Genomic DNA, 16,270 nt, shown 5'->3' with positions numbered 1-16,270 from the left:
GTGTAAACGGTTGCGTTCATTTCTGCCTATCTGTACGGCGTTTATAATGACAGAGTATGTACCGTGGCCACGACCGCGGAAGCGTGACTGAACTTGCAGCACGAACATGTAAATGCCTCGTTTTGGGACCATTTTAAATTCATGGTTTCACCTCTTTTGATTACCTGTCATTTGAAACGATGGCGGCATTAACAGAACTGACAGAAGAAGCAGTCCGTTCCCGAGTGAAGCTTAAACATGACAACTTAGGTAGGAAAGATCAAGTTTCTGAGTTGACGATGAATGCAAATTTACTTTATTCCATTATTCCAGAATTCATTTCGATGCAAGCCACAGTGTTTTGCCGTGTTCTATCTTTATCAACACATCGACTCATGTACTGACATGACATTTCAGGATTTCTTTGCCGGCACTATCAAAAATAATGTAATATGTCATCCTCAGTAACTTTGTTGAACATAACTTGACCCGCTCAGAAAAAGTCGGATCAGTTAGTATTCTTATTATTCTGTCTGGTGAAAAAGATAGGAATTTTTGGAAGATTAACATGGAGAGAACATTTTCTTAAAATGATCAAAATGCCCCATAAAGCTTAAGAATGTGGCCCTGTTTTGTATGGTGAGCCAGGTTACACCTCACAAGCATAATTTTAGTGATGGCCTCATCTGTCTATTTTTATAGGCCCTTCATGTACATCCATTTTACATTATAGTTCTATGTTTTTAGCTGAAGTATACATATACAAGTATATATGGACTTCCGATAATTTGTCTTATCTAGGATCTGTAGTCTAGCAACACATAAATTGCCATTCTGCACTATCTCAGTTGTTTGTATTAGAAACACTAAAAGTTATTATTAATTTCTATTATTTTGTTTTTCCACAGAGGATGTGAAATCCCTATCCTTGCCTGGGACTTACCATGAAAAAATTACTTGTCTTGGAAAAGCCTTGAGGAAATTCACTCGCCTTAAAATACTGGATCTCTCACGAAATGCACTGACAAGCTTGTCTGTAGGTATAACCATAGGCCCTCATATCGACCTTGCAGGCCCAGTCATACTATATGTGTACTGTAGGCTTACATATAAACGAGGACAAGGTTGAAAACGAAGTTTCACCGATTTTAAAAATAAAGCATTTCTCCGTCAGTTTAACTTACATTTATCCGTACTTCATGCTGTTGTGTGAGTTCAATTAGAATAAACATCGATGTCTTGTTTTCAACAATTTCTGATATTTACTTGAGGCAGGTAAATATCAGAAATTGTTGAAAATAGACCTCAATGTAGTTACATTGGGAGTAATTCCGAAAGTACAGATAAGTGTAAAACTAACGGGGAGATGTATTGTATGTATATCTAAAGTCAGTGAAACTGTGTTTCCAGCCTTGTCCTTCTTTGTATATACAATGGGCCTACACATATTGTACTATGACCACATAGGCCTGTAGCATCTATATATGCAAAGGCCCGTGGTATAACATTGGGATGGCTCTGAAATTGTAGTTAGTATATACGTACTTAAAACTGATGAAAAAATACAAAATGCATAATATCCCCCAGTAGGTTTCTGTTATACATGTAGTTGTGTTAATGTTGTAAAACATGTACTTCTACTGTTTAAATCTTAGTTTACCCATTTGTAACAGCACATACTGTATTTCACCTTAAGGGATACATCAGATGCTTTTTTATTTCGTAATGTACAGATTATCGTGTGTAATAACACATCACAGTACAAACAAATTGTTCAACTTCCACTTTGGGGGGTAAAACCAGCTTTAAAGTACAGTTTTCTTAAGGCCTCAGAGGGCAGTCCAGAAGTTAAGTAGCTTGCAGTGGTGACGTCAGTGATGATTCTTGCTTAAAAAGAACTCTTTGGGGTAGAGACCTAATGGGTCTGGCCAAATGGGGCCGGTGTTTGAGGAATAGACCAAAAGGGGGCAGGATTAGGGGTGTGGATCAAAGAAGCCGTACAGATCTCTGTACATGTCACCTTGCCCAAACTGTGGCGACATAGCTCATTGGGCTCGGACACTTAGGGGGTATTCACCGGGTTCCGAGCAAGATCAACGATGACATAATTTCTAAAAAAATTTCTAAAAAATATGCATAATATATAGAGGTAATTAACAGGTATAAAAATACCCCCAAAATGAAATTTTTTTAACCAAAATTATGAGGCATAATTTTCTTTATTTGCCATAGAACTATAATTACATTTATAGTTCCGTTTCATGTATCGTTTAAGTTTAGAATTTTCAAATGACACATTTTGCTTGATTCTGATTGACTGACTGATTCACCTTATATGCTCACTTACTTTTTTTGTTGTTGTTTGTGAAGTGTGATAAATTTCTTTCAGAAGTGTTATTTTAAGGCCTTCACATGCTTCTGAAAGTGCATTTTTACATACCAAACTTTAGGTGAAATACTGTAACTTGTTGAAACTCCCTGAAGTAAGCACATGTACAATTCTCTATGTTTTCAGCTTGTACAGATAAAATGCTTTAATTTTTCAATCGTTTCGCATCTTTGCAAGATGTTGTTTCAACCATTATCTGATGGCATTATTCTGTGTAGAATGAAAAAGATGTACTTTTTGTGAAGCCCAGAAATTGACCAATCCAACCAATGTAGTTTTGTCACTAAAAACAAATTATAAATATTCATAAACTGCATGCACTCAAAGTTGCTCTTTCATATGTGAAAAAGTTGAGAAATTATGGTAAAAGCGGGTGGGTAATGAACATTTTATGACCAGTGCTATAGAACAGGGCTTGTTGTGTGTACACATGTGGAATAATAATAATAATAATGACTATTTTATTTTTAGGGATTGGAACATCAAAACAACAGGGCTTGTTGTGTGTACACATATGGAATAATAATAATGATAATGACTGTATTAATAAAAATGACTGTATTTTATTTTTAGGGATTGGAACATTTAAAGCTACTGGAAAACGTCAACTTGTATCCTTTTGCAATATGTCACTATTATGACTGCACTGAAATTCAGTTTGAAGTGAAATCTTTTTTGCTTATACCAGTCATACAATAATATCTCAAATTATTGTTTAAGGTAAGTGGACCCAAAGTTTGAAATAGCTTATTCTCATCGCTCAGACCTTGTTACTGATGTCCCTTTTCAACAGTGACGTGTCCTCTTGCATATTGATCTGTCCCGTTTTTGGGTGAAATATTTAAAGTCTTAAAATCTGTGTATACAACCATAACTACTTGTACCAGATATTATAACAGTATTGGTAGCTTAGAAGAACTGAAGAGACTTCGACACAACTCGAAGCTTGTGGAAATAGACCTCAGGCTGAACCCAGTGGCGAGGGATGAGCCGGACTACCGACTTTATCTTATACATCTTCTACCCAACCTACAGAAACTAGGTGAGTTCATCCTAGCTCTGTGCCCAGTCTACGGACGTATGTCAGATATCCAACCTGAAGGAACTGAGCATATGTTTAGCTTTCTTAAGGAAGAAGTTTATGGCAATGCTTATTCACACATTTGAATGCTGCATTGACTTCTGCTGCTGTCTGACTAAAGTGGACAGGATTCTTGTACACCTAGACTTGTAGAACCTCTTATGTCTTGCACTACTGGGCATATGCAGCGAACAGTCCTGAAATAAATCAGTAAAAAGTTGAGAAATCCAAAGTACAACTTGTGCACTTAGGCCCCACCAATTTTAATTGTTGCTTTATGGGCAGAATTAATCTATTTCCAAGGTCATAGGGGCATCTGAGGGTATGAAAATAAAAAGTTAAAAAGCTTTTTATTTGTGGAAAATTTCTTGTTGAAGACATACATGTATTTGTCCCAGTTGTTTAAAACTGTAAACTTAGTTTAAAAAATTAAGCCCCGTATGAACTGTAGTCTGAACTAAAATCACATTATTTTGTATGAGGCCATGACTGGTATTAAGATTTTAGCCTGGCTTAACCTTTAGTACACTTTCAAACAACCGGGCCCAGGAACTTTCCTTCCCCCTAAAATGTTCATTGATACTTTTGTATACCTGTCAGACGACCGTGGCGTGCGAGACAGAGAGAGGCAGACTGCGCTGATTCACTTCACCTCCAGTCAAGCTGCAGAGTTCAGTGCTCCCACCCCTCCACCCACCCCAGATGTGGCAGACAGGCAGAGCCACCCACGTGTGCAGTACTTACAGGCTCAGAACAAGCGCGCCACAGGTGTGCCGTTAAGTTCATATGCAGTTTCATAAGCAAATAATTGCAATCTTCTCATTGTTTCCTTACAGTGTATCAGGGCTCAAAGTTAACGATCAGTTAATCACACATGTGACTTAAATTTTGGTTTGTTTGACCAAAAAATTTAATGCAATATCATCATTCACACGACCACGGTATTTATAGGTATTGGTTATTTAACATTGTCAGTGGGCAGTTTGTCAACTCCTAGTAACTTAGTTGTTTGCAATGGTGGTGTGGAAGTTTGGTTATTGTGTATCTAGCTCTGGATGATGATGGTGTGGAAGTTTGGTTATTGTGTATCTAGCTCTGGATGATGATGTTGTGGATGTTTGGTTATTGTGTATCTAGTTCTGGATGATGATGATGATGTGGAAGTTTGGTTTTTATGTATCTATCTTTGGATGATGATGATGTGAAAGTTTGGTTATTGTGTATCTAGTTCTGGATGATGATGATGTGGAAGTTTGCTTTTTATGTATCTAGTTCTGGATGACGATGTGGAAGTTTGGTTATTGTGTATCTAGTTCTGGATGATTATGATGTGGAAGTTTGGTTTTTATGTATCTAGTTTTGGATGACTATGTGGAAGTTTGGTTATTGTGTATCTGGTTCTGGATGATGATGTGGAAGTTTGGTTTTTATGTATCTAGTTCTGGATGATGATGTGGAAGTTTGGTTATTGTGTATCTAGTTCTGGATGATGATGTGGAAGTTTGGTTTTTATGTATCTAGTTCTGGATGATGATGTGGAAGTTTGGGTTTTGTGTATCTAGTTCTGGATATCTAGTTCTGGATGATGAAGATGTGGAAGTTTGGTTTTTATTAACTAGCTCTGGATGATGATGATGTGGAAGTTCTGGACTTGATTGCCCGTACTAATGGTGACCTCAGCAGACCGCGGCAAATCACAGGTTCAGCAGCTCTGGAGGATGACATGATAGAATACTCTCTGGACGGTAAGCAGATCTACATGACCCATGACATCTTTCAACAATAATGATTTCGGCAGCATTCAGAATTTACCAAGAAATAATTGGCCGAAATTAAATAGAATTCTTTTCATTTGTTTAACTGTATGATTGTTTCGACACCAAATTCTTTGCACAAAAACTATGTAATAATAGTGTTGTATTTCAATAAAAATGCATTTATTCATTTTAAGGAAGTCTGAATATGTTTCAGTATGCACGTATAATGTGCTGTATGTTTGAAAAAAAAAACAGAATAAAGGAGCATTGATGATCACAGTCTTTGATTCTAGCTTTTTCTTTTAACCATGAGCCGTAGTACCACGTGATGACATTTGATCATTTCAGACTTAAAGCACCTCCCTGACTCACTGAACACAAGGAATTTACCTGCTCAACCAAATACTGCTTCAAATGGTCATTTGTACTCAGAGCCAACACAATCCACGAGTGCCGCCATTAAATATCCCAACATTCCAAGAGTACCAACTAATGGAACCATTTCACCATCGTTGATGAGACCCCCTCAGTCAGACGCTCAGCAAGTTGGGTAAGTCCACTTTGTGGCCATTACATTAAAAGATACACGAAACACTTTTTATGTCTTAATATTGAGTTTAGGAAGTGACCTAATATATAAATGTACAAAAAGGCTACTGAGCTTTCTTTATGAGGTGTAAAAATGGCTTTAAACCATTGTGGGGATGTCAGCGGTGATAGCTATCAACACAACTGTTGTGGGGAAGAGCCTAAAGTGGGGGCACTAAGCAGGTCACGGGTTGCCAGAAATTTTATACCGGTCCATTATTGTGGTAAGGGAAATCTTGTGGTAAAACATTTTATTTATATATCACCAGAGAATTACTGCTCAGGACGCAAATATCATGTTACTCTTTATAGCTCTGTTTTTACGTTTTTTGAGATGTTCACTTTGATTCAGATCAGTGTTGTTATGCGGTGTAACAAGGGGAATACCTTTCCATTCTCCTAAATCAAGGTTGATTATGGATTACCCGAGCTGTAAGGGAACTGCATTTATGACGCAAAATGATGTCATTGGGAAGGAATTCCTATTAAACATCATTTTTGAGAAGCACTGATATCTGTCTGCATCATTGCCCATTGGAGGGTGGTGTGTCAACACAAAAAACTCTTCCAGCTGAATGCAAATCACTTCAAATTAAAAAAAAAAAAAAAACTGGTGTCAGCAGCATTGTTGGTAGAATTTAGAGGACCAGTCAGTGGTAAAACGCGATGAAGTGAACAACCATTGATGCATGAAGTTATTTATTTATTTATTTGATTGGTGTTTTATGCCGTACTCAAGAATATTTCACTTATACGACGGCGGCCAGCATTATGGTGGGTGGAAACCGAGCACCCCGGGGGAAACCCACGACCATCCGCAGGTTGCTGTATGAAGTTAAACAAGCATGATATTTGTTAACATAATTGATACATTTGTTTAGGAAATGTGTACACATTGTGTGCTGTGTTGTGCAGGAATGGTCACTGTATTTTACCTAAGTTTTGGCCTGATGTGCTTTCAGAAGCTCACCAATCCCTTAAAATGATATTTTTTATGCCAACACTTTAAGTATTTTCTGTTAACAAATCATTCAGACTTCACACAAAAACTCTTAAGTCACCCTAAAAGGTGGATGAATAAATCAGGATCACTTAAAATGTATCACTTCATAGTAATTTGATGCTGACTTCCTCTCCGGCCATACATGGGAAGGTCTGACAGCAACCTGCGGATGGTTGTGGCTTTCTCCCGGGCTCTGTCCGGTTTCCTCCCACCATAAAGCTGGCCATTGTCATATAAGTGAAATATTCTTGAGTATGGCTTAAGACACCACTCAAATAAATAAATAAATATAGTAATTGAAGATGGTTTTTATTTACTGTTTACTTCAGCGACCCTAACCTGAAATACACAGATGAAATGGAAGCCTACACCAAATACAAAAGTCATGGTTTTTTTACACCTCATCCAGGTAATGTAACTAATCTAAGGTTGCAGTTTTTAGAAGTAATTCAAGTTCATGAACACAGAAACAGTGACAGATTTTTGGAGATCAAAACTGTAAGTTATCAGTTATAAAGTTTACCTTCATGCACATTCATGCATAACCAAGTGCAAACTTTTTGTATTAAAACCTGTGAGTAAAATTTCATCCAAGGCTAAGCTACATATTTTGCTTGATGGTGAGAGCTCTGTCGATCTTAGGAAGATGTTTCAGTGTTTGTTCGAAAGGTAGGGGGACTAGTGGTTAGGATCCTAGCACACTACAATGTCCCAGGTGCCTCTGGGAGTTCAAACCCAGTTCATGCTGGCTTCCTCTCCAGTTGTATATGGTAAGGTCCCCCAGCAGCCTGCAGATATTTGGGGGGTTTACCCCATGCACTACCCGGTTTCCTCTCACCATATTGATGGCTGTTGTTGTATATGTGACATATTCATGAGTAGAGCGTAACACTCCAATCTAATGAATATAGATAAATTGAAAGGCAGGGTTATATTGCACTGGGAAAATGTACGTTTCAGTACCAGCAATACTATTTTATGTCCTTTATTTGCCATTAAGCACTTGACTTGTACTTTCAGGTTTTGTTGAGTCCGAGGGATTTGAGGGTGGCAATCCCCCTCCTCCATGTGATTCACAATGGGAGGCTGCTAGTACACCACCCCCCGGGGCTCCTCCTTCTCCTGCAGGCAAACTAAGATTCTCTGATGATAAGCAGCCGGTCCAGGGACTGCAGGTGTGGTCTGCATCAGTGAATTGTGTACTGAATTGTAAATCTTATTATGATCACTCGGCAAAATCTTCTTGAAAACATGAGGACGATGGTGAATGTGAATATACAGAATGACTAGAGAAACAGTCTGATTGGTGGGGAAAAAAGTGTCTAAATGTTTCAATTTTATTAAAATTTGGTAAAATTTATTTCATCACTGAACAGTTAAATTTTCTTGCAATCCTGTGTGTAGTCATTTTCACTTTTCATTTTTTCATTTGAGGACATGATTCCGACTGCATTTACTGAAAGTGGAGGATTTTAAAATCATATGCTTTATAAAACGTAACAGGTTATTATATTTTATACCGGTGAAGATTTTTTGTATAGTTTTTTTTTTTTTGATTTTCAGTCCAATGGCCCAAAGCAAAAGTCTCCAGGTGGTTCAGATGGGAAGCAAAGTACTGGAGTTACCTTTCCTGATAGCCTAGGCCCCCAGCATAGAGACTTTCTAATTGCATTTTTAGATCTTGTTGACAAATACTGGAATGGAAACAAATCACTTCACAAGAACCCAAAGTTTAAAAGTAAGCTTTATTTGCAATTATTGTCATTGTAAGGGGTGGCGGGAAATTAGAGAGAGGTTTTGTTTGAAGGAAAATGCTGCAAAAGTGGGTTTTATGGACTGTAGTACCGGTGTTATGGGGGTCTTGACATCTGAAGATGTTTTTCGTACTCTATACACGACCTTGAATGTTTAAACAGCTCTTCTTACGGATGAGTAAAAAATTACTGAAATGGTGTTTTTTTTTTCCTGCTAGTGAACATAGAGACAGCACTTAAGTTTTTCTGATAAGAAATTAAACAAAATTCACAGAAAACTCTTTCCGTGGCATTATATGTTAGATGAATGAGGTGGATCAAAACCAGATTTAATTTTTGTCACCTTGTAGAATGATGTTGAAAGAAATTGCTTTCCTTGAGTTTTACATGCCTACCTGCCTCGATCTCCAGTAAGCCATCTGCCTGTCCTCCCACCTCATTACCATGTTTTGATGCTCTCAGTGTTCTGTTGTTGTTGCAGGTGTGGCCATAGAGTTGCTGGATAGGCTGGAAATTGGTTTATCTCATGGCAAAAACAGTGAGAACCCTAGGGCAGGAGAAGACGGAAGGCAAATGGGAGAGAACACGGAACTGCTGAAGGAAAATAGTCTGAATGAAGCATATCTGAAGGCATCTCTGAAACAGGCGTATCAGGATGTGGTGAGTGCTGAACTCAAATTCAACCTGCCAGCATCTGTTGTGTCTTTGATATAGTTGAGAATGATATTAATATGGTAGCTGGGCTTGTAAATAATGGGGATAGTATAGCTACCTGAAACTTCAGAATACAATATTCAACAGGTGTTGTTCTTCAATAATGTAGACGTATTCTGCCCTAACTCACCGGTTTTACTATACGGACAATTAGTGAAAGTGTGTCTGAAAATTGTAGTGGTAGTCACCTACATATATATACATGTAGTTCTATTGAAGTGAATTATACTGGGTGAAAGCTGCACTGAGTGAGTGCGTGCTTGGGGTTTAATGTCGTACTCAACAATTTTTCAGTCATATGACGACGAAGGAATCCTTAGGGTGCATGTACGTGTAATGTGCCTCCTTGTTGCAGGACGGATTTCCACCGCTCTTTTATTTAGTGCTGCTTCACTGAGACGACTTGCCGAAGGCAAGTAAGCCGCCCCGCCCGAGCCCTTATACTGATACGGGTCAACCAGTCGTTGCACTATCCCCTTCATGCTGAACACCAAGCGAGGAAGTTACAACTTCCTCTTTTAAAGTCTTAGGTGTGACTCGATCAAGGATTGATCCTGGATCTACCGGTCCCGAAGTGGACGCTCTACCAACTGTGCTATCCGGGCCGGTCAAGGTGCACTGAGTATACAGAATGTAGTTCTGCTGAAGTCAAGTATTCTCCCCTTAGCATGAGCTCTCTTTATATCACTGCCACCACTAGACAAACTTCACCTCATGCATGCATGTGCAGTAACCTCAGATAAAAGGCTATGCATATGAAGCAAGTCTCAGTAGAAAGAAAGGTTGAAACAGCTAAAGTTGTTTTTTTTTTTTTTATTTCTTTCTGATTGTGACCATTTGAACATGGCATTCTTTCAGTTTTCAGTAAGTTTTCATAGAAAATACGCCTGTGGTGATAGAGATTGGAGAGCATAAAGAGTGATGCATTTGTTGTCAGGAGTGTGGCTGAAAATTGCAGTCATGGAATAAATGCCCTCAGTCGTGTATAGTGTAGTCATTGTAGCACAGCAGTAAAACCACTCCATACCAAAGTATATACAGTACATATGAATGATATTCATTTCACAGTTACCCAGTCCTTTGTCTTATAATTTCATGTAGAAGGACAAGTTAAGATTCAGTGATTATTTTGTCCATGTTAGACGCTTCACAAAAGAGCAAAGTTTCACCAACACTATATTTTCAGAATATAGTTTTGGCTGGCCAGCTTGGTTGTTGAATGACGTTTTGAAAAATGGATGAAGTTCATTACATGCCTGAAGCTGTACAAGAGGCAAGGCGTTTTTTATGCCCTTTTCAGTTGCGATAGGAAAGCTGGCCTGGTGGTTAATAGAGTCTTAGTGCACCACAATAAGTCAAGAAGCTCTCACCAATGCCCTCGCTCTGAGTTCAAGTCCAGCTCATGGCGACTTCTTCTCCAATCATACGTGGCAAGGTCTGCTAGCAACCTGAGGATGGTCGTGGGTTTCGGCTGGGCTCTGCCCAATTCCTCCCACCATAATGCTGGCTGCTGTTGCATCAGTGAAATATTTTTGAGTAAGGCCATATGAAACCTTATAATGTTAACACTATATGTACATATCTTCATTTGAAGAGGATCTTCACTTAGGTACATAGACACATGTTGTCTTAATAGACAGAAAACTGATAGCCATTACTGTTTTGTTAAATTCCTTGGTGGAAGTATGTGTTTCTTCACCAAGTGCTTATGTACCTACCACTGGCCCTTAGGCATTAAGTGTAACACTGTGGCAAGTGTTAACTGGGCAGGACAATATAAGTGCCCTGAAATGTTTCTCATCATTGATTTGCACATTTTGCCTGATTCTGAGAATTCTGTTGCTCTTAAATTTTGCCTTTGTAATTCTAGTGTAAAACTCTAGTGAGGATAGTAATATTTTGTGTTGTCTAGGAAACATTACGATCGCAGCTGCAGAAATACATCAGGGAGAACCAGCATCTTCAGAACAAGATCACCGAGACGAAATCCGTAGCCTTTAACAGTGACACTTCTCAGTCACAAATCGGTAGGCATATAGCCATGCATGGTTTCATAACCCTAGTTAATACCCCCTTCCTTGAGAAGAGAGGATACATATCCATTGCTTTTCTGTGGTTTTAAGTCTTCTGTATTTTGTTCATGCCTTAAAAAGTGATTAAAGGAAAATGAGGAAACTCACAGGTTACTTTGAGTATTTGTGACCTCACATAAAAATAATAAAAAGTAAGGAACCTTTCCTGCCCAAAGTAATTAAAGTCTAAACTGTGTATTCTATTGTTCGATCCTGCCTTTGCGATGGCACTTTGTCATGTTTGTGGGCAAACACAGTACCGTAGCGGTCAATCTGGCGCGGGTCTCGAGTAGCCATTGCACCAAAGAAAAAGTACTTCATTGCTAAAGGTATCTCATGCTGCCTTCCTCTCCGACTTGGTTGTGGGTTTCCTCTCACCATAATATTGGCAGCTGCTCAAGAAGTGAAATACTCACCAATGCAGGCGCAGGGAATTCAAGTCTGCTCATGCTGGTTTCTCTCTGGCCGTATGCGGGAAGTTCGTCTAGCAACCTGTGGATGGTAGTGAGTTTTCCCCGGGCGGAGCCCAGTTTCCTCCCACCATAACGCTGGTTGTGATCGTATAAGTGAAATATTCTTGAGTACGGCGTAAAACACCAATCATATAAATAAATAAAACAATTATTACTAAAGTTTAGCCCGCTACAAATTAGCCAATTAATTGCTAATTCCATAGTTTCTCTATTCACAGACCAGCTGGAGAAGCAGAATGGTGACTTGCGACAGGAAGTGGAGAAGTTACGCATGCGTCTGAAGCAGGTAGGCCACGTTCAGGAATTGGCCTCTATGTTACAAGAAAGTCACAAGTCCCCTGGTACAGACCAACGACCATCTGCTGAAGGACTTAGAGGAGACTCGCAGTCGTCACCAGCATGAGGTCCGGCAGTTACATTGGAGCTACGATCAACTCAAGAAAACCATGAACAGTTTCTCTACCAGCAATAATGTGACACCAACTTCATATTTAGAATAAGAAGAGCCAGTGAACCTTCTTATAACTTAGTCATGACCTTTTTTTGTGTATATGGTGTGGGGGGGGGGATGGGGAGGACACCGAGGCGACAAAAATTATCTTTTGTTTTTACTTTTTACGGGTGAGCCAACTCTAAAAACCTAGAGTTGATGAGAAGTAAAAATGAAAATCTACAATTTTATTTCATGTGAACATAAGGGTTTTTCATCAATTTCCTATTTTTCATCACTTTCTGATCATGCAAATATGTTTTCAAAAGCAAAAATTGCCAGGATAGTCAAATTTTCCACAAATTAGATGATTTTCAAGTTTATTTTTATACCCTCTGACATTGAAAAAAAGATTAATTCTGCCCAGTAAACAACAATTTAAATCGGTCTAAATGTCCCAAAACATTTTTTTTTTTTTGATGAAGAGGCATACCCTGGCTCGTCATAGGGCGTATCATAGTATGTTGTCATTTACCCACCCATACACTATATCAAGAGCTCTTCACTTGAGATGTGCTTTCTGACTTGAATTTACACAATGTTAAAGAAATGTACTGCCAAAGGAAATTCTGCACTTTTGAGTCGGTTCAGCTAAATACATAAAATGAGTTCTATGTGACAACTAACTAAATCTCCTGGGGCTATATTTTCCGAAAATTGTAAATTAAGAGAATTATAAGGGGAAATCTGCCACTGGCCTTAGGTACCCACCCGACAGACAGCATAATTACAACACAATGCCATGTCTGACATTTGATGTTCGCTGAACATCTCCCGTCGTCTGGACAACAAAGGATGATGTAACTGAGCAACAACGAAAATTTTACAGTTATGACAGGGTTATGCCTCTTTTTTGATATATTTTCCGACAATTTTCGCCTATTTGCGAGGTGATTATTCAAGCATATTCACATGCATTAATCTTTGTTGACTGATAAAAATTCACTTTTTCTGAAGCCCTGACACTGGCCAATCCAACCAATGTAGCTTTGTCCCGAAGATCAAAGTAAAAATGTACATAAAATGCAGTTAACATTTCTCTTTCATATGCAAAATGGTTGAGGAATTAGGGTATGTAGATTTTACATGTGCAGAAATCCTGAGGTAGTGCAGAAACGCCCTCAGAAATGTTTTACATTAATAATAAGTTAAGGTGCTTCAATATGCCTGAATCTACCATTGACCCAGAAGCCTTCTGAAATCTTTAGATGATCAGACTTTTAAAACAATGCATTGGCTTATTTGCCTGGAAGGAGTGATGCTTTTTGGGCGAGATGTTGAAGGTTGAAGAAATATAAATGGGCATTGGAGGCTGATGATATTTTTTGGCTACTGTGGTGGAAGTCTTTACTAGAAAATCAGGCAAGTACTTTTTAAGCCATTTCTGTCTTCCACGAATTCCGTTTTACACTATTTAGGCAAGTAAAGACTTTGCCAGACATGTAACTTGTAAGCATCTTTATATTTTTTCTTTTTCATTCTAGCCTATGAAAATTATATTCATCAGTGAATTTCCGTCCAGTCTTCAATTTGTACAGAAGAAAAATTGGATTTATCAGCATCTTATTAATGTTATTTTATATACATGTTTCTTTGAGATGTTTTCAAAACAAGGATGCAAAATAAAAACAGAAAGCTCAGTTTTTGTCTTGTCACATTACATCACTGTCACAGGTTATGTGGTCTGGATAGTTGCATTAAGAAAGATGCACACTTGCCACTCACGCCAGTGGAGGCCAGCACGGCGTAATGACCCACGAGCCTCACACCATTGTGGTCGCTGTGAGTCCAGCTCATACTGGCTTCCTCTCTGACCATACATGGAAAGGTCTGGCAACAACCTGCTAATGGCCGTGGGTTTCCTCCCACCATAATGCTGGCCGTCGTTGTGCAAGTGAAATATTCTTTAATACGGCATAAAACACCAATCAAATCGTTTCACCAGTGAAAATGCTGATTTGTATACAATAAAAAATGGTTTGGTCAAATTAACAACTAGTAGTAGGTACATGCAAGTATATAGGAGAGGAGGGTATAAAGTGGGTTATATAGTGTAGGGGTTAAAGGTGATAGCTTATCAGTCACTCTGACACTCAAAGCGCGTGTTCAAGCCCAGTTTTGGACAGCTAATCAGTCGTTTTCCCGGCTCTCATCTGCCTGTGGGGCTTTGGTGACAGCAATCACCAATGCTTATGTGGCTGTTTTCAGTCTAATGTTCACTTAAGACCACTTAGCCACATGTGGCCGGATAGTTGACCGACATGATTCAACTTAAAAATTCATGAGTATTGCACGTATGTAGGACTACCATTATCTTTTTTGAGCAGAATGCTACACTGGAAAAGTTAGCAAGCTACCTGACAGAGAATTAAATGATGTAAAATGGGAGCATTCCTGAAAGTTGGTGGCAACCTGCTTGATTTTCTACAGAGGTATTCCCATCTTCAGAAATGATGTCATCGATGAACATACTTGGATCGTGGGACCAGGTATGCACTGGCATTCATGCTTTCCCCCCAAGAGTTATGTTTTGACAGCTATGATTGTCAACGTGAACACAGCAGACTGATGTTGTGACCGTAATAGTACTGTAGTTTAAAGGCATTTTTACACTCTACGAAGGAGAAGTTGTTTTTTTTTGTACATGCATATGTTAAGACACATCCTAAACTCTGTATTAAGAAATAAGATCCAAGTGTTTCATGCATCCGTTGAGTTAAAGCTGATAATAGATAAAATATCTCGAACACAGACTCTATGTAGCGCTCAGGATTACTCAACTCAACTGGCTTATATCTGATACAGGCATGAGATTTGTCCTCTTTTGGAGGAATTCCTCTTGATTTATACCAAAAATGCACCAGAAAAATGTTCAGAATTTAATTCAGAAATGCTAAAAAAGATAAAATTATGGTTGTGCTGTATAGTCTCCTCTTTTTCATCCTAGTGTTTGTCTCATCCCCACTGACAGTGTGAACAAATAAATCCCCAAACAGGCTTTATCACATGGTCACATGAACACACACACTGTTCACAACAATACAAGAATTATTGACACTACTGATAAATATTTACCAATATCAATTTATCATTTATTTATCGATATCAATAATTTTTTCCATTTGTAGGCATGTTAACTGTGGGCGGTCCTAAATCTAAACAGTCAAACTATTAAAGTTTTGGGGCCCTTTTCACATAACTGTACCCCATAGTTGCCTTATAGTCTTATGACCGTATGTCATATACAAAAGGGTCATGCAAATCTGAATTGAAAAATTGGCCCAAAAAAGCAGTATCTATCATGGAATGCGATTAGGTTTAACGTGAAAGCAAAAGGCAACAATGGTTGAGCTACGAGTTATTTGGGAGTAAGGCAAGGTTGTTCCTGCGCTGTTTAATAGGACACCATCGACGTCTTGCCTTGTTTGTACTGTCACATCCTCGACTTTGTCTTTAACTGGAGACCAGACAGCTCCCATGGCACTGTAAGCAAGACACTTTGGCTACTGTTGTGGCTAACTTGATTTCTTTTCAGCTGTGTGACGGTAATCAGGTTTATGGGTGGAGGAAATGGAAATTGAAGTATTGGAAATGGAAATTGAAGTATTGGAATTAAACAATCTTCCTTCATCGGGTACGTTGGGGATGCTGGCTGAGGGTAAATACTCATTACTAGCCACAATTTATAGCTAACATGTTTTAGGTTTAGAGATTAACTGTTCCTTGGTAGGTAATCAGTGATGCCAGGTATTGCTGACAGTTTTTATTTCACCGGAAATGATAGAGTCAGTAGTCAATAACCTACCTCTGTGTAAGTTACGTGAACATTAATTAAGACACACATTCACTTTGACAAATAAAATTTGTACTTGCTTGCCAAGGTAGTTTTTAAATACAAACTATTCAATGACTAACACAGATTCCTGGTATATGCAGGAATACAACACAAAAAACTTTATTAAAAAATGGG

At 38.5% G+C, this 16,270-nt stretch overlaps 1 protein-coding gene across 1 annotated transcript; it reads left to right on the top strand.

Annotated features, from left to right (window-relative positions):
* The first annotated feature begins 179 nt into the window (after positions 1-179).
* Positions 180-12,394, top strand: LOC135465846 (centrosomal protein of 72 kDa-like). The gene is given in 14 exon segments (XM_064743209.1): positions 180-249; positions 888-1,015; positions 2,942-2,979; positions 3,256-3,410; positions 4,050-4,217; positions 5,069-5,194; positions 5,555-5,756; positions 7,127-7,206; positions 7,818-7,972; positions 8,361-8,535; positions 9,033-9,211; positions 11,178-11,292; positions 12,029-12,147; positions 12,149-12,394. Coding segments are annotated over 14 exon segments (1,872 nt in total). The 3' UTR covers positions 12,311-12,394.
* Positions 12,395-16,270: the final 3,876 nt, after the last annotated feature.

The sequence above is a fragment of the Liolophura sinensis genome, chromosome 5, assembly GCF_032854445.1.
Source record: "Liolophura sinensis isolate JHLJ2023 chromosome 5, CUHK_Ljap_v2, whole genome shotgun sequence".
Lineage (NCBI taxonomy): Eukaryota > Metazoa > Mollusca > Polyplacophora > Chitonida > Chitonidae > Liolophura > Liolophura sinensis.
The sequence above is the reverse complement of the archived record's forward strand: the minus strand, read 5'-3'. Positions and strand labels throughout refer to the sequence as shown.